The 24,840-nt window shown below is 36.0% G+C and overlaps 1 protein-coding gene and 2 long non-coding RNA genes across 3 annotated transcripts; all 3 read right to left on the bottom strand.

The window, feature by feature from the left end:
• Window positions 1-6,517: 6,517 nt before the first annotated feature.
• LOC142104489 (uncharacterized) lies at window positions 6,518-7,169 on the bottom strand. The gene is made up of 2 exons (XR_012679576.1): window positions 6,852-7,169; window positions 6,518-6,643 (listed from the first exon to the last, which is right to left on the bottom strand). It is a non-coding gene; the product is annotated as an uncharacterized LOC142104489 (long non-coding RNA).
• A 235-nt stretch (window positions 7,170-7,404) lies between these two features.
• LOC142138504 (uncharacterized) lies at window positions 7,405-8,153 on the bottom strand. The gene is made up of 2 exons (XR_012688045.1): window positions 7,644-8,153; window positions 7,405-7,495 (listed from the first exon to the last, which is right to left on the bottom strand). It is a non-coding gene; the product is annotated as an uncharacterized LOC142138504 (long non-coding RNA).
• A 147-nt stretch (window positions 8,154-8,300) lies between these two features.
• On the bottom strand, window positions 8,301-11,794 carry LOC142099280 (uncharacterized). The gene is made up of 9 exons (XM_075182988.1): window positions 11,029-11,794; window positions 10,878-10,949; window positions 10,714-10,764; window positions 9,783-9,845; window positions 9,640-9,702; window positions 9,097-9,159; window positions 8,826-8,894; window positions 8,538-8,636; window positions 8,301-8,413 (listed from the first exon to the last, which is right to left on the bottom strand). The coding sequence occupies exons 1-9, from the start codon at window positions 11,633-11,635 to the stop codon at window positions 8,301-8,303; spliced, it is 1,200 nt and encodes a 399-aa protein (XP_075039089.1). The 5' UTR covers window positions 11,636-11,794.
• Window positions 11,795-24,840: the final 13,046 nt, after the last annotated feature.

Genomic DNA, 24,840 nt, shown 5'->3' on the forward strand with positions numbered 1-24,840 from the left:
GACATCATACAAGAAGTTGTAGTATCACTGGACGCTGCAAAAGAGTTTGATTCAGTTGAATGGACTTATCTGTGGAAATTCTGGCCTGTTTTGAGATGTGATCCTTGTATGTAAAATGGGTTAAGCTTCTCTACTCTAACCCTGTAGCATGATTGGGTGTGAATAGATATATTTCAAATTCGTTTCAACTAAGTAGGGGCGCCAGGCAGTGGTGTCCACTTTCCCCCATTTTATTTCCATTTGCGATGGAGCTTCTCACCAGTCTGATTAGGAATAACTTAGGAATGTACTCCCTATGTTATAAAAAGGTTTTACAACATAGGGAGTACAAGGTGGCCCTCTATGCCAATGATATTGTTTTTATCTGATTCCAGTGCCTCTATGGTGGCTTTGCTGCAATTGGCAATCAAATTTGGATTTTTTTTGGGTTTAAAAATTAATTGGGACAAATCTAGAGTTTTCCCATTGCTTTGGAATGTCCTGATATGCCTATATCTAATTTCCCGCTGAAATGGACTCCCCAGTTGAAATATCTTGGAATCACTAATGTTACCTCGGACTATGTGTGGCTTAATATACAGCCCCAAATTGATTTTCTCAGGTTTAAAGTCCATACATTGCAGAATAAATTTAATAAAGATGGTGATACAACCAAAATTTCTCTATGTAATTCAACAAGCCCCAGTTTTTGTTCCGCCCTCAGTTTTCGGTAGAATAGATTAATACCTCACTTCCTTTGTGTGGGGAGGGAAGAGGGCTAAGATTATATTAAGCTCCCTATACAGACCCAGATCCTTGGGAGGTCTCATTCTTTATTATTACGCTTCTCCACTGGCCCACCTCAAATTCTGGGTTTCTAATCCTGACTATCATTGACCTACACTGGAAATGTATGTCAATTTGATAGTAACCACACTCTATTACAGGCCTTACTGTCAGGTATGATTGATAACTGTGCACCTCTATTGTTGGTACAAGCTGTGAAAATATGGTCTACTACCAATAGAACGGCAGGCGGGGATGGTTTAGACCCATGTACTACTCTGTGGGATACTATTAAGCTTAAAGAATTATTTTCAGTGGAGGGTAGATCTCGTTTGTCCCGACATGGGATGATGGCAATAAGTCAACTCTATGTAGATATAGATCTTTAAATTCTTTGAGCAGCTGCGAAAGGCATATATTATTCCCCGGTCAAGGTTTTTCTCTTATCTTCAATTCTGACATGCTATGATAGCACTATTTGACAAGGGAATACCGGCTTTGACAGAGGAGCCCATAAAAAAGCTCCTTCAACCTCTTGGATATAGAAGGCTAATCTTCCATGTTTCCTCTTAATCTTGTGCAATTAAGAATAAAAATGGGAGTCCGATTTAGGTATTACTGACAAAGACTGGAGAATTATTCTTAGTAGCTCACATTACTCTACTCATTAACATTTCAGCAGATACAAGTGTATATTTTACATAGAGCGTATTTAACTCTTGTTTACTTAGCAAAATTTGGTTCTGATCATACTACCATTTGCCCAAAATGTGGGAGTGAGTCTGGAACATTTTGGCATCACCTTTGGGAATGACCCACAATTAATGCCTTCTGACTTAAAGGGGGGTATTCAATTGTTAGCGAGTTTTGAAGTTCGAGCGCGTTAAGTCATTTTCTAGCTATTTTTCCTTTTTTTTGAGCGCGGAAACTTCTCCCTCAATTCTATTCTTTTTTTTTTTTTTACCGAAAAGGTGTTTTCGCGCTCCAACCGTTTGTCAATGTTAAAGTATAGGCTGGATGTGAACGCTCAGCGGGAAAAGCTATTCAATTGTTTTTTAACGCTGAGTGTGAAAAAGTAAAATCTGCAGTTTCATCTCGCACCTCCTTGGTCTGCTCAAAGTAAAAGATTTTTTTTTTTAGTTATTAAAAAGAGATATTAAACTGAAGATGAGGTGTAAAAGTAAATTAAAACAACCTGAAAACGTAAAATAACTTTTTTTTAACAAAAATACAGTGTAAATAATGAAATATTTTTTCAAAGTTCCCCCTTTAAAAAAATCCATAAGTGGTGCAGTCCTATTTTATTTAAACTAATTTTTTTTTTTTTTCATTCCAAACACTTGAGTGTACAGTTGTGGTGATCAGCTCTGTGGTGAACTGACTGTTGCCTCAGTGTTTTTTTTGTGCATACCAATCTTTCTGAGCATTTTCCAGTAGTGTTCGTTGGTGGATTATCCAGGATTTCCTAAAGATAAGTATCGTATTTGTGCTTGGTGTTGTCTGTCTGTCAAGTTTGCAAAATTAACATATAAATTAATCACTTACACCAATTTAATATCATATAAAAATAGTGCATCTCACAGGTCCATTCATCCCCTGCACAAACATTCATTTCCCTTACAATTTTTGTTAAAAATAGTTAAATACTTTAGTTTCAAATTCACCCCTTTTAATTATTGTCTCATTTCAATGGAGCCATTCGTGGACACAGTGTGGATGTACATGTATGCTGCATGTATGGAGGAGACTGCTTTGGATGAAATGCAAGGTGCTGCAAATGTGGGAGTGTCTGGAGAGAATGTTGATGTTTGTGATGTGAATGCGGGTATGGAAGAGGGAGAGGCTGTGGGAGAGAATGGTGGACAGGCAATGGCTGCATTGTCCAGTGTGGCAAGTAGGACTAGGATCCCCAGGCCGCGTCTGTACCGCAACAGGCGTTTGCTTGATGGATTGGCCGAGGACGAGGTGAGAAGACTATATCGCCTATCGTCCTCTGCAATTTACAATCTGTATGAGATTGTAAAACAGGACCTGGAACCTCGTTACCCTAGTAACCGTGCAGTCCCTGGACTTGCCAAACTGCTTGGTGTTTTGCATTTTCTTGCCTCAGGAACATTTCAGCCCACCTTGGCAGTTATTGCCGGGTATTCCCAGCCCACTTTTTCTAGGATCCTGTTCCAGGTCCTAAATGCCCTCAAAAAGCACACTGCAACGTTTATTAATTTCCCGCAGTCTGCCAATGAGTGGCGTGAGGTCAAAGCTAAATTTTACGCTTTGTCTCGAATGCCCAATGTGCTGGGTGCAATTGATTGCACCCACATTGCCCTTACACCACCCCGTCGAATGGAAGAATGTTTTCGTAATCGAAAACACTTCCATTCCATCAATGTTCAGATGGTTTGTGATGCTAAGCAAAAAATCACTAATGTTGTTGTTGGTTTCCCAGGTTCATCCCATGACTCCTTCATCCTGCAACAGTCGTCCTTATTCCGTAATTTCGAAGCAAGATCCTTTCCAGATGGCTGGCTGCTTGGTAATTTTTTTTGTATTTTTTTGTTTTTGTTAATTGTGTATTACAGTTGTAAACCCTTAAAAAAATGTAATGATGTGTCACTGTTTTTAAAAATGTTTTTTTTTTTTTTTAAGGCGACGGTGGATATGGAAATCGTTCCTGGTTGCTGACTCCTTTAAGCAACCCTGTATCTTCCTCAGAAAAAAGGTACCAATCAGCACACATTCGTACCAGGGGTGTAATAGAAAGAACCTTTGGTACACTTAAAAGCCGGTTCCGCTGTTTAGACCGGTCCGGCGGTGTGCTTTTATATTCACCCTCCAAAGTTTGCGATATAATTATTGGTTGCTGTATTCTTCACAATATTTGTATTGCAAACCAATTGGAGGTTGAAATTGATCCAGACATTAGTTTGGATTTGGACCTTTCTCCTGAGCTTGGTCAGATGGAGGAGTTTGCAACTCATGTTCGTCAACGTGTAATAGAAGATTTTTTTTCATGTAAGTATTATTTAGAATGGTAAAATTGATGTGTGTATTTTATAAAAAAAATAATGTTCTTGTACTATTATATATACAGGAATGATGGCAAACTGTGTACCTGGCCCCAAAGGAGGATATAATCTAGCTTTTCAGAAAATGGGTAAGGAAGTGAAAAATAACATCATGGTGAGTATAATTGTTTTTTATACTTTAAAAAAATGTATTTGTTGTATTGCATTTATATGTAAGGGAGTGATGTGATTGGATATGTCAATTGATAACTGAAATCTTTTGACAATATTGCTGACCCTTAATAATTTTTTTATGAAATGCAAATCAAATTTATTTTTCTTAATAGAGTGATACTGACCTAATTTTCTTTTTTCTAATAGATCTCCTAAAAACAAAGCAACATGGATCTTTTGGATATTGGACTGAAAAAAAGATATGCAGAGAGAAGCAGTGTGGTGTCCATTTATTTTATTTTTTTTTCTCTAGGACTATACACAATACAATAAAAACGACTTATTCCAAAATGTATTCATATATAAGTTTCAAAAAGTGATCACTGCAGTACCTTTTTGAATAATCATCCAACAAAAGTGACTTTACTCTTAAATATTGTTTCCTTTATTTTTTTATATCAATAAACAATTATTTTTTTTTATTTTTTTTTTTTTTTGTGATAGGCACTATAGCAGGGGAAGAGAAACGCAGTTTGGTCCCACTGTCATAATTAATAATCAACCACATACTGTTCAGTGCTGCCCTTGATTCCTTAGTGAGTGCTGTCCCCTAAAAATTGTAGTTGGCCTCCCCCCTAGGGACACCCAGCCCAGTGCTGATAGCACTACGGTTCTTCCTAATACCCCTGGCCTGGGGCTTATAAATGGGCATTTTGTTTTTATAAAAAAAAAAATAATATTTATTTGAGGAACTACATGTCCCAGCCAGCAATGTTTGCCTAAATAGTGTGGCCATGCAGCTACTACTCTAACTACAAGCATCAGGATTCCCATGGCACCCAAAAACGATTGATGCCACTTTGAGAACCAAAAGTGTCTTCATGCTCTTACACACATGGCTGGCTGGGATCTGTAGTTCCACAAATCAAATTATTAAATAAAAGCACAACACCCTCATTACAACCACAAATCTTTATAAAAACAAATAAAAAACCCAAGAAATACAATAAACACCCTCATGTACACCTTATTCAAAGAAAAAAAGTAGGATTGCTGAAATACTCTGTTGCAGCCTTTACTAGAAAGACATGACAGCTACCGTGTTCTGATGCAGATGTACATCTTCTGAACCTAAATTTAAAGTTAAGCCTAGTGCAGCCGACCTACTGCTGTTTAATTAGAAAAACTCTGGAAAAAATGTCAAAGCGTAACCCATATTTTCAATAAAACAGCACTGGGCAAACCAGCCTGGGTGATTAGCACTATAGCAGGGGTAAGAATGTCATAATGATTAAACACCCACAGACTGTTCAGCGCTGAGCTGGATTCCCTAGGGAGTGTGTTCCCCTTTAAAAATGTAAACGAGCCACCCCCCCCCCCCCTAGGGACACTCACCCCACTACTGATAGCACTAGGGCTCTTCCTACCACCCTGGGCTGTGGGTAGTAGGGTAATAAAGGAAGAATATTTGTGTAAAAAAGTGAAATAAAAAACCATTTTATGTTGTGGAACTACAGGTCCCAGCCAGCATTGTTGCCCAAAATAGTGTGCCCACGCTGCTACCAGTATAAGTACAAGCACCAGCGTACCCACGGCAGCCAGGGCATGTTGGCACTTGTCAAAGCACAAGTGGAAACATGACGTGACACCCACGGCAGCCTGAGACCTGTAGTTCCACAAAACAAAATTTTTTGTTGGTTTCTTTTATATAAATATTTTTTTTGGGTAATGAGGTTGTTGTGATTTTATTTTACTATTTTGTTAAGTGGGTATGCTGGTGCTTGTACTTATACTAGTAGCAGCGTGGGGACAATAATTTGGCAAACATGGCTGCCTGGGACATGTAGTTCCACAAATCTGATTTTTTTTTTTTTTTTTCCATACTATTACCCTACTACCCAGAGCCCCTGCCTAGTAGGAAGAGCCCTAGTGGTATCAGCACTGGCCTGGGTGTCAATAGTGGGGTGGCACGCTTACATTTTTCAAGGGGAACACCCTTGTTAGCGAATCCAGGCCAGCGCTGAACAGTCTGTGGGTGTTTAGTCATTATGGCATTCTTACCCCTGCTATAGTGCCTATCACCCAAGTTGTTTGGCTATAATACACCCTGTTGTATCAATACCTTTTTAAAGAAAACGCTATACTTAGTTTAATCCCATTGAAAATTATCTCAAACTGCTATCTTGAGTGTTAAACATTCAACTCTTTCCCTGGAAGTTAATTTAATAATACTATTTCTTACCTAACCACAACTTTTTTAATTTTATATTTAATTAAATTAAAAATATGTATGCAAATTTAACCACTAATGACTATATATCAGAGTAGGAGCCATTACAACCGTCATACATGTATACAAAAAAGTTTAGGGTACATGTAAAAATGTCATGTCTATTCTCTCTATTGTCATGTGCTGTTTTTTTTTTCTTTCAAAAAATGGTTGCAGTAGTTCACAGTTAACAAGTCTACAACATCCCAACTTTAAAAAATGGTAATACTATCCCCCTAAAATATTGGCAAGGTAACTGCATTTGATGAAGGTGTATCTATCTAATAATTAAAGGAACAAGAAATTCAAAAGTAAAATTTTATTGTACAAAATACATAAGATTTTTAATACATTTTTCTTAAGTTCATTCAGTCCCTTGGATTTTCAAGCTGTTTCTTTAAAATGACATCCACCAATTCCATCCGAACATCTGCAAGAAATTTTTTTTATTAAAAGCTTATCTTTGAAATTAATATTACATTTCACATCTAAATACTGGAACATTGATATAGTGCTTTAGTTTATATGGACACAAAACATATCCTATTGTTGGACTCTTGATAAGGAGAAAAATGTTAACATTCAAATAGACTGCATTAAAAATGTATGTCTAAGTCAATAGTTATATAGTTTTTTACCTGAAAACTCTAGTTATGTCTGCAATTTTCGATTCCATGTTCCTGAAAGTTGTATCCATCCAATATTTGGGTGCAATCTTAAAAAAGTAAAAATAAAGAAGTGTATGTAAAACCTGTATTTTTTAACAAAATACAAACATAACTTTTAAAACAAGGAAGGATCAGTATGGAGTACAATATTCATTGTCCATGTCACATCATATCCCTTCCATTCTGCAAAAAAAATTAAAAAATTACATTTTTATGAAAAAGAATAAACTGAAACAAACTCACCAAATATTTAACAATGCTGATCATTCCTGATGTTGAAAGGTCTGTACATTTGACTTTTTCCTGTGTTAGGATAAAAAACAAAAAATATGATTACTTAAATTTTCCAAAGAATAAAAAAAAAAAGGAAAGATATATTTATGTATATATAGAGATATATATATATATATATATATATATATATATACACACACACACGAGGAGACAGACACACACAGAGACTCACACACACACGGAGACTCAGACATTTCAGGCATGCATCCTAGAGAGAAATAAATAAATACCAAATAACATTGTAACGTAATGCTTTTGGATGATGTTATCCTCTTGCTTTCACTTCCTACGCATTTTGATCCACGATGCTTCTGGGTTACCTAGAATTGAATGTAAAACATAGAAATTAGGATAAATTTACATTCGTATAAGAAACTTATGACATTACTGTACATATGACATATTTGTGTTTTTATGTCACTAACCTATTATCAGTTATACGCTTCTTTTAACTAATCATTTTCTTACCCTTCTTCCTCAGATGAGACGGGGTTGATGATTTCCTCTTCTGGATGTTCCTGTAACAATCTCCTCCTTGCTGACTCCGCTCTTCTTACTTCCACCACGGGGGTGTGTAGTGCAGATGACGTCCTCTGCTGTGGTGTTGGGGGAACAAATCCAGAAATGTTCCAATCGGCTAATGGGACTGAAACATTACCCTGTACTCGCCGGAGTCTCAGCTCTTCACTGATATTCATTACATGCATTGACAGCATTTGCAGATGCATTGTCTGTTGTTGTTGTAGCATATGCATCTGTGCCATGGATTGATTCATCTGGTAATACACTGCTGTATTCTGCTCCATTGCAGCAGCCATTCGCGTTTGTAAGTTGTTATTTACTTGAATAGATGCTGACATTTCACTGTGCACTGTGATGAGTCGCTCCAGTAACGAATTGGTGGTATTACGGGAGCTTCGTACCTCTTCCACAACAGACGTTAAACGGTCTACCGAGTCACCAATTCTCTGAACTCTGTCTTCCTTCCATCTTTCTGGCAAAGTCTGTGATGGAATGAAACCGAGTGGCTTGTTCTGGCAGACCGTGCACCAGTTGTGTTGGAAGACTGGTGCCTGTGGAAGGTACCCTTGCTTGAGATGGACCTTCCCCTTCGGTGGTTGGAACTTAAAAGTTGGGGAAGGCTTGCTGTAGCATCTCAAATCTTGTTGCAGCATCTTCGTGGACCAAACTGTCAACTGGCGAAAATGTCAGTGATTGACTGTCATGTTCTAATTCCTCTGTAAAACCAAAAAAAAAATACTACATCAATTATTCAGATATTACATTATATGATTTCAATGTTTAAAATAATTTGAGTAATGCATGTATTCTGATAAAAAAATAAAAAAAAAAATTAGTCACCGGTTACTGAGCAGACAGGAGATGCTATTTCTTCCATGGCAGCTTGAGAAAAAAAGGTGGATACTGGTGTTACCACCTGTTCCCTTGGGATGATGGATTCTAAAACATAAAATAAACAAATAATAATTAAAATTTGTCTATTAAATACCCCAAAAATATGTGAGACATTTCTTTATCTAAAATGATACATGTGTACAATTACAATATGTATATTCCTATGGATCTGAAAAAAAAATACGATTATAATGCTAGATAGTTATGGACACACAATTTTCAACATCATCATACCTTCACGACTATGAGCAAGGGTTATTGATGTTCCCCCTTCTTCACACATCTCTTCAACGGGTCGGCCTTCTATACATAAAAATAAATTAGATAAAATAAATTATTACATATATATATATCTATATATATAGATAGATAGATAGATAGATAGATAGATAGATAGAGAGAGAGAGAGAGATAGATAGATAGGTATATAGATAAAAAAAAAATGACACATTAAAAAAAAAAGTTGCTGAGACCAAAGAAAAAATTAATTCTGTGTAAACATTACCTCGCTGTACATCAGCAACAGGTTCCGAGACGTGTACCTCAGTCACTCTTCTTCTCTTGTGAGCTGTAAGTTAATTTTAAAATACTATTAGATGCTATTATTAATTGTTGACAAGGATTTAAATAGTAATCAAGAGTGACAATGAGGAATAGTGAGTGAGAGAGTGTGATAGTGAAAGGAAAAGATAGAGAGAGATAAAGCAATATTAAAGAAAAAAAGAGGGAGAGTGACAGTTAAAAGAGAGAGTGATAGTGAAAGAGCGAGAAAGAGAGAGAGAGAGAGAGAGAGAGAGAGTGAAATAGAGAGAGACATTGATAGACCTAAGAGCGACAGTGATATAACAAGAGAGAGAGTTATAGTAAAAGAGAGAGTGATAGTGAAAGAGCGAGAAAGAGAGAGAGAGAAAGAGAGAGAGAGAGAGAGTAAAATAGAGAGAGACATTGATAGACCTAAGAGCGACAGTGATATAACAAGAGAGAGAGTTATAGTAAAAGAGAGAGAAGGAGATATATGCATATTGTTTTACAATGCAAATATAATTACCTTTTTTATTTGGTTCAACAGTTTGGGCAGGATGAGTAGACTTGGTTAAACGGCTTTCTTTTTCTGTAAAAAATAATTATAATAAGCTTTGCAAAATGTACTATATTTAAAATATATTCTATCTACTTGATCACAATATATACCTTGATTGGAAGCCGTTGTCGCTACTTCCACTGCGACTTGTCTTGGCATAAGCAATGTCACACCTATAATAAAAAATAAAATTTATTTTTAGTTATATAGAAGCAATAACATTACATTTTTGTTTTTGGACTATTTTATGGAAATATTAGATGCACCAAAAATAACAACTTACATTTTACATTGGAAGAATATTTTTTTGATATATATTAATTGCATGCAATAATTATAGTAACAAGTGTGACATCAATTCCCTGGTATTATTAGACAAATGATATACATTTCTATCTTACTATTACAAAATTATAAACATGTAAATATGTATGTGTATATGTAGATATGTATGTGTATATGTAGATATATATATACACACACTTGTAGGTTAATTGACTGCTATTGGAATTGACCCTAGTGTCTGTGTGTGTGAATTTAGACTGTAAGCTGGGTGCAGGGACTGATGTGAGTGATGTGAGTGATTTCTCGATACAGTGCTGTGGAATCTGTGGCACTAAAAAAAAAATGGTGATGATGATGTATGTACATACATACACAAATATGTTTGATTAAATTTTGATGTAAAACCCAATAAAGTAATAAACAACTTTATTATGGAACTTTATTTTTTTTTTATTTAACATAGGTGATATTGTCCATAAAAACTGTTATGTGTGAATAATATTGCTTTAAGGTTAAAAGTTTAAGGGCTACATTTAATAAGCTGTCAATTAGAAAAATTGGGGATGTTGCCTATAGCAATCAATCTAATTCTAGCTTTCATATAAAGCTAGAATCTAATTGGTTGCTATAGGCAACAGCCACACTTTTGCTAACCCGCAGCTTAGTAAATCTAGCACTATAATGGGTGTAATGTGTAGTGTAAAGTATGTAATCTATTGAGCATGTATACATGCATGTTACATCTTTATATCATACCTTCTCCTTCTACACTCCTCTGGCCCTTGTGTCCTTGAGAATAACCCAAATCTAAAATACATTAAAGAAAGATTTATTAGTACATCTTTATATAAGATTTTGGCAAGGCAAGTAAAAAAAAAAATTACAAAAAAAATTTTTTTTATTATACATTTGCCATTTACCTCCTGATTTGAATTTTCTCTTCCGGGGTACTGCTTCACTTTCATGTCTTCTCCTTTGTGCTGCATCTTGTTCTGCAAAATTGTAAAAAAAAATTTAGAATTCTATACAAATTTAATTGACATCGTCACTTTTATAGACAATTATACATACCTCGTGGCTGGAAGGTGGATGGATCAAGGGTGTCCACTGTCCCTTCCACTCCTTCCACAAGATCATCACTGAGAATTTGCCGCATCTTCTTCTCCCAAGGCTTAAATTTTAGGCGCAGTGGCTTGCCACCACCGGTTCCCCTAGAATGACGGGCAACGGCTGCCATCTTTGCCTTCGTGGTGCGCTTGCAGTCCCGAAAGCGTTTCATGCAAACCGCAACTGATCGGACTCGAACACCTACTGCGGACACAGCAGAGGCAATCTGGGACCAAATCTTCTGCTTATGCTTGAAGGACGCCTTCAGCGATTGGGCACCCTTCAGTGTCTCGTAATGTTGCAGTACCCCAGCAACAAGGACTTCATTCTCCTCAAGTGTGAAGCGCCTGGATCGTGTTACAGATGGTCCTTCTTCATCATCAGATCCACTCTCTGTAAGATGTTGCTGCTGGGTGCTTGTGCTGGCTTGCACGCTGCTCACAAACTGCTGCCGCCTTCTTTCTTCTTGGCGCTCCTCAGGACGGTCTCTCCATTCCTCGCCACTGCTGACAATTTCTTCTTGGGTTCCCTGTGTAGAAGAAGAAGAAGAATCCCTACGCTCCCTAGACATGGCTACTCTAATAAATTTTCTTTGCAAAAATAAATAAAAACTATTGACTATTTAACAACACTTGCCTAAGGATACAGTACAATATCCTACTATAATACTAATAACAATTAATTAAACTACACAAGTACTTGACTAAAAAAAAAATTCAGTTGTATTAAAAATAAATTATAATATAATTTTTAAGTTACCAAACTAGGTTAAATACAATCTATAAACTACAGAAAACTAAATGATAACTAAGGGAAAAAGGACAATAATACAACTGTAGAAATACAGCAAAAAAATAATGTAACACTAGATAAAAATATAGCAGTTGTATTTTAACTAAATTATATTATAATTTTTAAGGGACAAAACTACGTGCAATACAATCTATGTAGACTGCAAAAAAGTAAATGCAAACTAATTCAATTTTTATCCTAAAACAAGTCAAAACTGCAATTGCTTAAATACAGGAAAAAAAAAATTTTTTTTTTTAAAAATGTGTGTGTATGTAATAAATGTATATATATATATATATATATATATATATATATATATATATATATTAATATATAAAAAAAAGGAGATATATGTGTGTGTGTGTGTGTGTGGTGGGTGCAATTAAATAAGTGTGGTATGTCTGTAGTATATTCTTGTGTGTATTTGCCTGTATTGTAAAAAATAAAATGTTATTTTTTATAAAAAATATGTGTATAGTGCAGTGTAGAGTCAACTCACTAATCCAATTTCGAAGATTAGAGCAATGGAGAGCAGTCAGGAGTCACAAGCCTCAGGAGTCACAAGCCACAGCAGTCACCAACCAAGTCAGCCAACAGCTATCAGCAAATGACAGTTTGCTGTTGGCTGCATTATTTTTTCATACTGAGCTGCCAGCGTAAAACACTCCCCTTAGATTTCAAACTCGCTAGGACCAATAGTAGAGCGCGAGGCGGAGGATGCAAAAAAACATTTGCATTGAGCGAGTTTGTTTTTAAAACGAGCGCTCAAACGGCAATAAACGAGCGCGGATTTTTTTTTCTTTTTCGAGCGCGAAATTTTATCGCGTCTCGCTAACAATTGAATACCCCCCAAAGTCATTTACTGTATCAGTAAAACAGGTGCTTCAATCCCCTTACGGTCACCAGCCACTTACCTTTTTGGGTTGAACCTAAAGCACATGAAGGATAAAGTAATACAAGAGCACATATTGCATTGATTTATAATGGCTGCATATCCCAGTTATGGAAGGCCCACATTAGTCTGACAATTCACAATAGGATTGCTTTGGTCAATGACATGATAGGACATGAGAGATTTGCTTATACTAGTAGGATGGCCTTTCCGAAATGTAAAAGTATCTGGGGTAGGTGGTTTGACTCTCCTTGTGCTTTAGCCTCCATGAGGAGGTTGAGAGTGGATGACAGAGCCTACAAGCACCCATAACCGCTAACATTAACTACATTGATATCAACTTCAATTATGCTATTACTACTTACGTGTTTCTCTACATATATTATCAAAGCTTCCATTTTCTTTTTTTTTTTTCTTTTTTTGTTTTGCAATTGTTGGGACTGCAGTTATTAGATGAGCTTTTAGAACCAGGCTAACAGAGGTCTTCACCTTTAGCACCCACCTTTACTATACTTGTTCGGAGGTACACGGATGCCCCCAGGACTTAAGCTTAGAGGTAGTAAAAGCTTATCTAAATAACCACAGCGCAGGAGGTAAGCGGAATGCTAGAGGAGGATGTCAGGAACAGGCCAGGGTCATTGGAAATTTGCAAGCAGGATAACCAAGGGACAGGCAAAAGGTCTGGGCAGACAGCATACAAGAATTATCCAAAAATAGACAGAGGTCAAGGAGCACAGGAGTTCAAGCAGGAACCAGAAAACAGACCAAAGTCACAACAGGGAATAAAGGGCCTGATTCATTAAGGATCTTAACTTGAGAAATTTCAACTCCTGGACAAAACCATGTTACAATGCAAGGGGTGCAAATTAGTTTTCTGTTTTGCACATAAGTTAAATACTGACTGTTTTTTCATGTAGCACACAAATACTTGATAGCTTATTTGTACACTGAAATTTAAAGTTGATATTTGCGCTAAGATGTATTATGTTAATTTAACTTGAACAATAAAGAGGGCTTTGGACTTTCCACCAATGTGTTTGATCATATTCAACGTTATTAAATAATAGTTTTACGGTAAGAAAGCAGAGTTGTCAGTGGGGTGCTGACACCCACATCTGCTATGTAATGGCATTTTGCCAGAATTCCTATCTTAATTTGAAAACACTTTTTTTTTATATTTTTCCCAATAAATATTGTTTGAATGTCTACTGTATTTCCAGTGATGCCATTTTTTTTAAACCCCAGGTCAGCAATGAGAGCAAAAAAATAACATAGATGGTAATAGAAATTTTAAGCGAGTTTTAAGCGACAATAGAGACGGTCAATCAACAATCACAGTGTTATTAAATAAAACAGTGTTCCTGAGATTAAATTTGTTTATCACCAACATATTCATTATGCAAATTGCATAAAAGGAAAAAGAAGATAACCATTACATTAAAGATTTTCCTACAGATATAAATGAAAAAAGAGCACAGTAATGAGACCATGGAAAATGCTAGCTGGTGTCTGTAAATTTCAATACTTATTAATAAAAGAAAATTGCATCAATTAATGTATACAGCCCAATTATGCATCTGACTACATTATTTCGTTTAATCCTCATTGCTGGAAGGTTTGTTTTCCTTAATGTTTTCAGTTAAAAATAAATAAATTCAAAGATATATATTTTTATCTTTAGATTACTTACAGTAAACTGCAGCTAGAGTGACACATAAAATCATACATAATAATACAAAGAAATGTTGAAGATGAAAAGTTATGCAACGATAGCATTGGCAATTAACTGCTGTACTGTATAGTACAATGATAGTTGTTAGTGGTTGCAGTGTACAGAAATTAGAGGCTGAATTGCAGAAAATGGCTGCTATACAGTGGTATGTGGTTACATTGTGCAAAGAGTAGAGCCTGCATTGTACATAGCTTGGAGGACACATTGTAAAAAGGTTAGAAGCTACCTCATAAAATGGGTATTATAGAGAGGACAGAGGTTTTATTGTACATAGGTTCGTGGTAGGACAGAGCTGACAAATTTTTGCCTTGGTTTAAATACAGGCAAGTAGACCATACTTTACTACCAGCTGACAATGGTGGGAAAATGAGCTTGGCGAAAACATGTGGATGTGGTTTGCCTTATGTACTTGTAGTTTTATTTGGCCAATGAAACACATGAAAAATTGTTATTCTAAAATTGATGTTCAAAGAGCTATAACTTCTGCTACTAATATTTTTATCATTAATAACTTCAATTGTTCATCACTTTCAGGATAATCTTCACAACAAGGAGATTATTATTTTTAATTATTAATTATAATTCAATAATAACATAATCACCAGTTATTTATATAGTGCCACTAATTCTGCAGCACTGTACAGAGAACTCACTCACATTAGTCCCTGCCCCATTGGAGTTTACAGTCTAAATGCTCTAACATATAAACACACAGACAGAGGGAGAGACTAGAGTCCATTTGATAGCAGCCAATTATCCTACCAGTATGCTTTTGGAGTGTGGTAGGAAACTGGAGCACCCAGGGGAAACTCACGCAAACACAGGGAGAACATACAAACTTCACATAAATAAGACCATGCTCGCGAATTCAACTCATGACCCAAGTGCTGTGAGGCAGAAGTGCTAACCACTAAGTCACCATGCTGTTCAGCCTTCTCAAAGTGTACTTCTTTAACGTCAAGTCTTACATTAGTAAGTTAGTGACTCTGGTTTTATTTCCTATTTTGTTCTGAAACTTATTTGTGCAACTTATTTTGTATGCCTTGTTATTAACTGTTTTGTAATTAAGCCTTGGGCACATTTTTTGGATTAAATACATTTAATCTAGCATATTCTCTGTGATTCTTTGTGAACTTATGAAGCCAAGTGAGGTTCATGCTACATGTGTATGTGATTTAAGTGTGTAATATTAATAAGTGGTTTTGGTCAAAATAAGGACTCCATAGAAAATGCTTTGTGGTGGCAGAAAAGGTGTATTCATTGGTAAGTGGCCAAGGTAACAAGCCAGCTGTTTCAAATTGCTGTTTCTGAGACAGGCTGGGGGTTCGTGACAAACTGGTCTAATGAAACAGTAGATTGCAGTAGTACTTTAAGTATAAAATGTGAACAAGATTTACCAGTAACACTACAGCAAATGCTTACATTATAAAGATATATTGCTTATATATTCTAGCAAGACAAAGAACAATATGTAATCTAGATCCAATTGTCTTATGCATCATTCTGATGTTTAATAGGATCAGAATATATATGTATATGTGTAGGTATATGTGCTTTTGTTACATTTGCAATTGCACTTATTAGATAAAGCATAATAAATGAATATTGTATAACAAATATAAACTTAATATCACCTTTATCATGTTACATATATAAATTTAATTTCACTTAAATTGTAAATTGCTGTGAATTATTTTATTGAAATAGCTTTTGTGATTGATATACAATACAAAGAGCATCTTAATAACCAATATATAACACAGTGAACATTCTAATAACCTCTATACAATACATAAAGCATTCTTGTGGCCCCTATACAAAATAAAGAGCATTCTAGTGATCTTTATACAATACATAAATTATTATAGCTCTTTAGATGATTCAGATAATTTCCTGGTAACATCTATAGAATTGAGAGAGATTTCTTGTGTACACATACAAAACAGATAGAGTTTAGATAACCTCCAAAAAAAGAAACAGATTACAATGGCAATTTTTTTGAAAAAAAATAAATGTAAATATATAAATTAATCAGTTGTCGGAAGTGGTGGTGTATACGGTGGTATGTCATACCGCCACTTCTCATACTGCCTTCATTATAACACTATCACATTCCATTCACTTACATTATATATACAGTGGTAGAAGTAGGGTGTATACGGTGGTATGTCATACCGCCACTTCTCATACTGCCTTCATTATAACACTATCACATTCCATTCACTTACATTATATATACAGTGGTAAAAGTGGAGGTGTATACGGTGGTATGTCATACTGCCACTTCTCCTACTGCCTTCATTGTAACACTATCACATTCCATTCACTTACATTATATATACAGTGGTAAAAGTGGAGGTGTATACGGTGGTATGTCATACCGCCACTTCTCATACTGCCTTCATTGTAACACTATCACATTCCATTCACTTACATTATATACACAGTGGTAGAAGTGGGGTGTATACAGTGGTATGTCATACTGACACTTCTCATACTGCCTTCATTATAACACTATCACATTCCATTCACTTACATTATATATACAGTGGTAGAAGTGGAGGTGTATACGGTGGTATGTCATACCGCCACTTCTCATACTGCCTTCATTGTAACACTATCACATTCCATTCACTTACATTATATACACAGTGGTAGAAGTGGGGTGTATACAGTGGTATGTCATACTGACACTTCTCATACTGCCTTCATTGTAACACTATCACATTCCATTCACTTACATTATATATACAGTGGAAGAAGTGGGGTGTATACGGTGGTATGTCATACTGACACTTCTCATACTGCCTTCATTGTAACACTATCACATTCCATTCACTTACATTATATATACAGTGGTAGAAGTGGGGTGTATACAGTGGTATGTCATACTGACACTTCTCATACTGCCATCATTGTAACACTATCACATTCCATTCACTTACATTATATATACAGTGGTAGAAGTGGGGTGTATACGGTGGTATGTCATACCGACACTTCTCCTACTGCCATCATTGTAACACTATCACATTCCATTCACTTACATTATATATACAGTGGTAGAAGTGGTGGTGTATACGGTGGTATGTCATACTGACACTTCTCATACTGCCATCATTGTAACACTATCACATTCCATTCACTTACATTATATATACAGTGGTAGAAGTGGGGTGTATACGGTTGTATGTCATACCGACACTTCTACTACTGCCATCATTGTAACACTATCACATTCCATTCACTTACATTATATATACAGTGGTAGAAGTGGGGGTGTATACGGTGGTATGTCATACCGACACTTCTCATACTGCCTTCATTGTAATACTATCACATTCCATTCACTTACATTATATATACAGTGGTAGAAGTGAGGTGTATACAGTGGTATGTCATACCGACACTTCTCCTACTGCCTTCATTGTAACACTATCACATTCCATTCACTTACATTATATATACAGTGGTAGAAGTGGAGGTGTATACGGTGGTATGTCATACTGACACTTCTCATACTGCCTTCATTGTAACACTATCACATTCCATTCACTTACATTATATATACAGTGGTAGAAGTGGGGTGTATATGGTGGTATGTCATACTGTCACTTCTCATACTGCCTTCATTGTAACACTATCACATTCCATTCACTTACATTATATATACAGTGGTAGAAGTGGAGGTGTATATGGTGGTATGTCATACTGACACTTCTACTGCCTTCATTGTAACACTATCACATTCCATTCACTTACATTATATATACAGTGGTAGAAGTGAGGTGTATACAGTGGTATGTCATACCGACACTTCTCATACTGCCTTCATTATAAAACTATCACATTCCATTCACTTACATTATATATACAGTGGTAGAAGTGAGGTGTATACAGTGGTATGTCATACCAACACTTCTCCTCCTGCCTTCATTGTAACACTATCACATTCCATTCACTTACATTATATATACAGTGGTAGAAGTGGAGGTGTATACGGTGGTATGTCATACCGACACTTCTCATACTGCCTTCATTATAAAACTATCAGATTCCATTCACTTACATTCCCATTACATTTTTCTTAACTTCACTTCAAAAATTCCCATACTTCCACTTCTAAATGTCCACTTCGACCACTGAAATGAAATATAGGAAAATAAAGAGAGAAATAAAATAAATAAATTGACCAACTAATTATCTTCTTGTGTTGTTGCGGAAACAAAGGACAACAGTCTCAGCCAGTCTTAGGATAAGGATTCATTTTGAAAAAATGGGTATTTCTGTATTAATGGCATGTGTACATGAAATGATTCATGTGTACAATAAAATAATAGTTAGTCACATTATTGTGTCAGCCTCCTTTCACAATCCTTCTTTTTCAGTCCGGATGCTGCAGGAGTGAGAGTCATGAGGAGTCTATTCTAGTGGTCTCTTCCTCTCATGAGACCATTCAGACTGGTATAGAGAGTATAGGAGCCAATTAATCAAACCAGGGATCCCTTCCCCATTGCAAAAATGAAGCAGCCACCCAGAGGCAGGGCCATAAACTGTGCTGCCAGATTTGGCTGTAGGCATAAAGCAGACCAGTATTAGACAAAATGGGGCCATGGACATAAATCATTGTGGGGCCTCCTACACACTGAACCAGCATCCACCGCAACATCTCTTTTATGCTTCCCAAAATATATTGACCCCATGTTTCCTATATGGTTGCCCATGTTCACCCTCACGCTGCAATGTTCAGTGGTTAGTTACTGTAATGTACATGGGATAATGACTGCATTGTAGAATAATGTAACTGTATTGTAAAGAAGGTGAAGGCTACATTGTAAAGAAGTTAGATGTTGCATTGTCCACATGTGAGAGGTAGAGATAAACAAAGCTGCAGCAAAATTTTTCACAGGTCTAGTTTTGCAGTGGAACAGGTTTTGCAGAGCTGCAAAGTTACAGTGATACACTTTTCAAATTTCACTGTTGCTTCCCCATTATGTAGTAGTAAATTTTCTATGAATAGAGCTATGATATCATTGGTCTACGAATTCTGCTTTGTGGTAAGGTTGGGGTAAGGCTAGAGACACTGAGCCAGTGAAACATGCAAAATGAGTGGAGTCTTCACTGTACAGAGGTCAGCAACTGCATTATAGAGAGGCCAGTGGTTACATAATACTGAGAAGAGCAAATTTATGGTACAGAGGGTAGTGATCGCATTGTACAGAAGTTAGAGGTAGCATTGTATTGAGTTTAGTGGCTGCATTGTACATTGGTTACAGGCTTTATTGTACAGAAGTTACAGGCAGCATTTTAAAGCGTGTGTCTAATGATAAGTGGCATGTTATAAAAATTGAAAACAACATGAGTTTAGTTTGGGCTACATTACATCCATATATTTATTGTATACACATAAAATACATTGTCAGACATTGAGAGTTGTCTCTATGGAGAGCTAAGTCAGAGTCAGAGATGGAGAATAGAAACACAAAATTGGCCTGGGAGGCCGATGCAAATCTAACCCATGAAACATTTCTAACACTCAGGAAACAGGTATCTGGCTCTCAAGCATAGCTAGCTGTTATTTCTAAAGAAAATCTATTTTTTAAAATAAAGCATGTCACATCAGAGATCATCTTGCTTGACACTGAATAATTAAGCACAGCCGAGTCTTTAAATCACCATTTACTTGCAATTAGTAATTGTGGTATAACTGCAGTTGCTCTGTTTATTATCTCAATATTGAAGTTGGTATCACAATATTGAAGTTTCTTTTCAGCTGTTTATTATTCTGAATTGTACTATTCACTTTTTTAGTGGTTGCTCTTAATAGGACAGGTTTCAACATATAATACAGTAGTGCTTGGAAATTCAGAGTACACTTTTCCTCAGAGTATGTGTACCAGCATTGTATCTTACTAGCCATTTACAATGTATATGATATCAACATAACACATCTGGACAATATCCGATATACAGTGTATAGTAGAAGACTCAAAGTATACCTCACCCCCAGGGCCGGTTGAACATGGGAAGCCCAGTAAGCACAGCAGGGGGGGGGGCCTCTGAACAGAGCAAGGATCGGAATAGGCTCACCAAGGCACATCCGTGCAGGGAAACTGCGCATGTGCAAATTGCCAACAGGGGGCAGTGGAAATACCCTGCTCGTCTCTCAGGTTATGACATTTACTAGATCCGTAGCTAACTGGCTGGTTACAGTATATATGAGGGTAACAGTTAAAACTCTAGTCCATGCCGCAGCTAGAGACATGATATTATTATCCGTACTCAATTGAACATACCCCATTGTGCAAGCACAGAAAACACACACACTACAGAACTCGATGATGCCAGATAGATAGATATATATATATATATATATATATTTAGATATATATATATGTATATGTATATTTATATATATATGATAGGTGCAACAGAAGGAGACAGGCGCACAGTAGCTTAGTATTTTTCAGAGTTAATAGTCCGAACTCAGTGGGTATATGTGTAAGGCTAAAAACTTAAAACTTTAAAGATGTTCATTAGTCCAAGCATCTGGGTGGTTTTTCAAAGACCATGTACACTCACTCCAGTCCTGTACATTCATAAAAAGAAGACAGAGATATCAGAATAATGTCAGATAACTGGTGTGTTCAATCATGTACCCATCACCTTACCAATATGAAAAAAGGTTTTGCTTATCTGTATGTTTTCATCTAGTTGTAAATGTTCACATCTGGTTCATTCCATCAACCAATATATAGGAAACAAAAAGGTTGTCCCACATAGTGTAGTATATTAAAAGTAATATGAATTTATTCACAAAGATATTATAAAGTGCATGCTCACAATATAAACAATAACAATAAGCTTATCTGTAATTCCAATAGGGTCCTTAATCTCCACAGCCGTGGGTATCATGTCAGGATATCTCTGCTACTGGATAGCTGAATATAGATAATAATAATAATAATAATGGAGGGTACTAGGTGTCCCTCTGCCTCAAAGCGTTTCGTCTCTAAGACTTCCTCAGGAGAGTGATAAACAACTCTCTGCCATGGAGATGTTTATATAATGTGCGGCGGCCATCTTGCGCATGCACTCTGTATAGCACCAACTGCGCATGCGTGGCCCTCTCGTAATCGTGCAAATATATTACAGTGATTTCTCAGAAATTCTTTCACTGTATCTAATTACAGGCCAATAGTAGTCTACAGGCGCCCTAAACACAAGTGAAACGGTTGCTCATATCTCAATATTAGTCCGTCGGCCATTTTTTTTATCAACAAATAGAACACATTTAATGCTCAAACATAGAACAGCCATTTTGGAAAAGGGAAAGATATAATTATAACTACCCTTCTAAGACACCATCAGTTGATCAGTAATATACATCTGACAGCTTATGCATATTTAATCTATGTAGCAAGAAATATTATAAATATTATAAATATTAAAAAAAGAATAATACTACAATGGATAAATAATATAATAATGTCATGCACATCCGCTCAAATGTTGCATAGCAATATATATTATCAATAGTAATACAGCGAAGTTCGATGACAAAAAATCCATATGTAGCCTAATATTTCGGCTAATCATATCAAGTATAATACTATCCTACACATCCACCCACATAGTTGCATAGCAATCTATTTTACAACTATAGTAGTGCAGCAAGATCCGATAACATAGAGTTCCACATATAACCTAATAGGTAAGACTATTCAGATAAAAAACATATAATCGATATATAAAATTTGCATAAATATAAAAACCACATAGATATAAAAAAACAAATTGCTTATAAAAAAGGTGCAATTTCATATCCTTCGTTAAAACCAAGGGGGGCAAGGGTGTTCAACTGAAAAATCCAAAACATTTCTCTTCTGGACAGTTTAGTTTGGATATTCCCAATATATATATATATATATATATATATATATATATATATATATATTTATACACACACAGACACACACACAGACACACACACACACACACACACACACACACACACATACATACAACAATACTCACCATTTATCATCTTAACAGTTAATACATAAATACACATACATTTGTAATTAGGTTTATAAGCAGAGTTTGAACTAGGGCTTATAGTGGAGGGCCATTAGTTATTATTGTTTGTTTAAATAGCACCATTATATTGTACACTACTGTACATAGACATTTAATCATTCATATCTGTCCCTGCCCTATTGGAAATTACAATCTAAGTTCCCTAGTACACAAGCACTAAGGTCCAATTTTAGTCACCAGCCAATTAACAAAGTGCCCAGTGGAAAAGCACACAAACACGGAAAGAAAATGCAAACTCCACAAAGATAGGGCCCAGATTGGAATCAAACTCATGACTCCAGCTCTATGAACCAGCAATGCTGACCACTGTTCCACCGTGATGCTCAAAGGTTAGAGTAGGCTTTCCATCATGGCTCACTTAGACGCTCCAGACCCTAACGTCTCTTCTTTAGACACATGGAATTTTATATGCTGAGATACAAATTGCCTGTATGGAGTAAAAAATCCAAATATATTTAATGTGGAGAGGGTAACTGTGCATTTGCATTCCAGAGAAAAGTGCCTGGGTGCATATGACAAACATATTAAAGGTAGGATTGAGGCACTTACAAGATTTGAAATAAGGAGATAAGAATTTTTACCTAGACTAAAGTCATAGCCGACATTTAACAAGATAAAGATCATCTGCGTCTCATAGAAATTTTGGTTTAGCTCATTATCCCAATTATTTATGTTCTGGTAGTGCTTCCATTCTACATTTAGACTCTAGTAAACTAGTTTAGATGGGTAAATGGGGAGGCTGGCACTAGGTGTAGAAGTAGCAGTCTATCCTTTACCTATCCATTTCAGTGAGAATGATAGAAGAAGATGTTTGATGCACTCATCTGGTAGAGAAATAACAGACTGAATAAAATGCATTTTAGAAAACTGTCACACTTATGATTTATGACTGAATCACCTTCATTTTAAAATGACTAAATTAGGTTTGTTTCACTTGTATTTTTAACAACCTTTTGTCATTTTTGCTATAAAGACTCTGACTCTCTTTTTTTAAAATAAATGATCATTTATTCTAAGTAAAGTTTTAGAACATTAAGATATCACCAATATATCACTATGATAAATTTTACATTTGCATAAGAAAGCAAGCAAGTATTCTACTATTTTCCCATGAATATTTGGACCCTGTTACTCTTGGGTCTATGAGCATCATATGTGATTCAACAGCACAGTGACTTTATTTGTCTGCTGAGGCGTTTAAACTGTTACACATGAATTTACATGGTTATTAAATGTTGTCTTTTCTGAAGGAGCAAATGTTCACCTGGGAATTTGGGTGGAATCAGGACTAAACAGTTTCAGTAATGCCCTTAAATATGCAGAGACATCACTAAATGGGATTTTGCTTCGCAAACAAGATGTTAAATTGTTCTACAACAGTGTGAATGTTTGAAGGTTTTTTCAATTTTCTGGAGATTTGCAAAAGCTTTGTAACTACAATAAAAGGTGTAGATTTTCTGCATTCTTTTAACCATCTGGAGCCCCACAAATTTGCAACATGGGGGGGGGGGTAGAGACTGGTGGACAATCCATTTCAATAGTTTTAATAAATATATTCACACTCTTTTAAATGACAAAATTGGATAGTAATGTGTTCTGTTAAAAAAGTTGGAGAAGATCGCCTTGGACAATGTCAGGGAGAATAGACAATCTCAATGGAATAAATAAAGAAAAAATGAACAACTAGGAGCACTCCTAAACAAAATGTGTCAGCCTTTCACCAGCTATGTATATAGCGCCACTAATTCCACAGCGCTGTACAGAGAACTCACTCACATCAGTCCCTGCCCCATTGGAGCTTACAGTTTTAATTCCCTAATATACACACATACACCAAGGGCTAGATTTACTTAACTGCGGATTTGAAAAAGTGGAGGTGTTGCCTATAGCAACCAATCAGATTTTAGCTGTCATTTATTTAGTGCACTCTACAAAATGACAGCTAGAATCTGATTGGTTGCTATAGATAACATCTCCACTTTTTCAAACATGCAGTTTAGTTAATATACCGCCAAGAGCGACTAATGTCAATTTAATAGAAGCCAAGTAACCTACTAGTATGGTTTTTTTGGAGTGTGGGAGGAAACCGGAGCTCCCGGAGGAAACCAATGCAAATTTTGGGAGAACATACAAACTCCACATAGATTAGGTGATGGTCGGGAATTGAACGCCTGACTCCAGTGCTGTAAGGCACAAGTACTAACCATTCAGCCAGCATGCTGTAAATTAAGGTTTTCACTGTACCCCACTAATAAAACAA

The sequence above is a fragment of the Mixophyes fleayi genome, chromosome 1, assembly GCF_038048845.1.
Source record: "Mixophyes fleayi isolate aMixFle1 chromosome 1, aMixFle1.hap1, whole genome shotgun sequence".
Lineage (NCBI taxonomy): Eukaryota > Metazoa > Chordata > Amphibia > Anura > Limnodynastidae > Mixophyes > Mixophyes fleayi.

Coding starts and splice junctions, on each gene's coding strand:
- LOC142099280 (XM_075182988.1), bottom strand. CDS start 11,635: ATGTCTAGGGAGCGTAGGGATTCTTCTTCTTCTTCTACACAGGGAACC. Junction 10,950..11,028: donor ATCCACCTTCCAGCCACGAG/GTATGTATAATT, acceptor ACAATTTTGCAG/AACAAGATGCAGCACAAAGG. Junction 8,895..9,096: donor TGTTGCTGATGTACAGCGAG/GTAATGTTTACA, acceptor TTTTATGTATAG/AAGGCCGACCCGTTGAAGAG.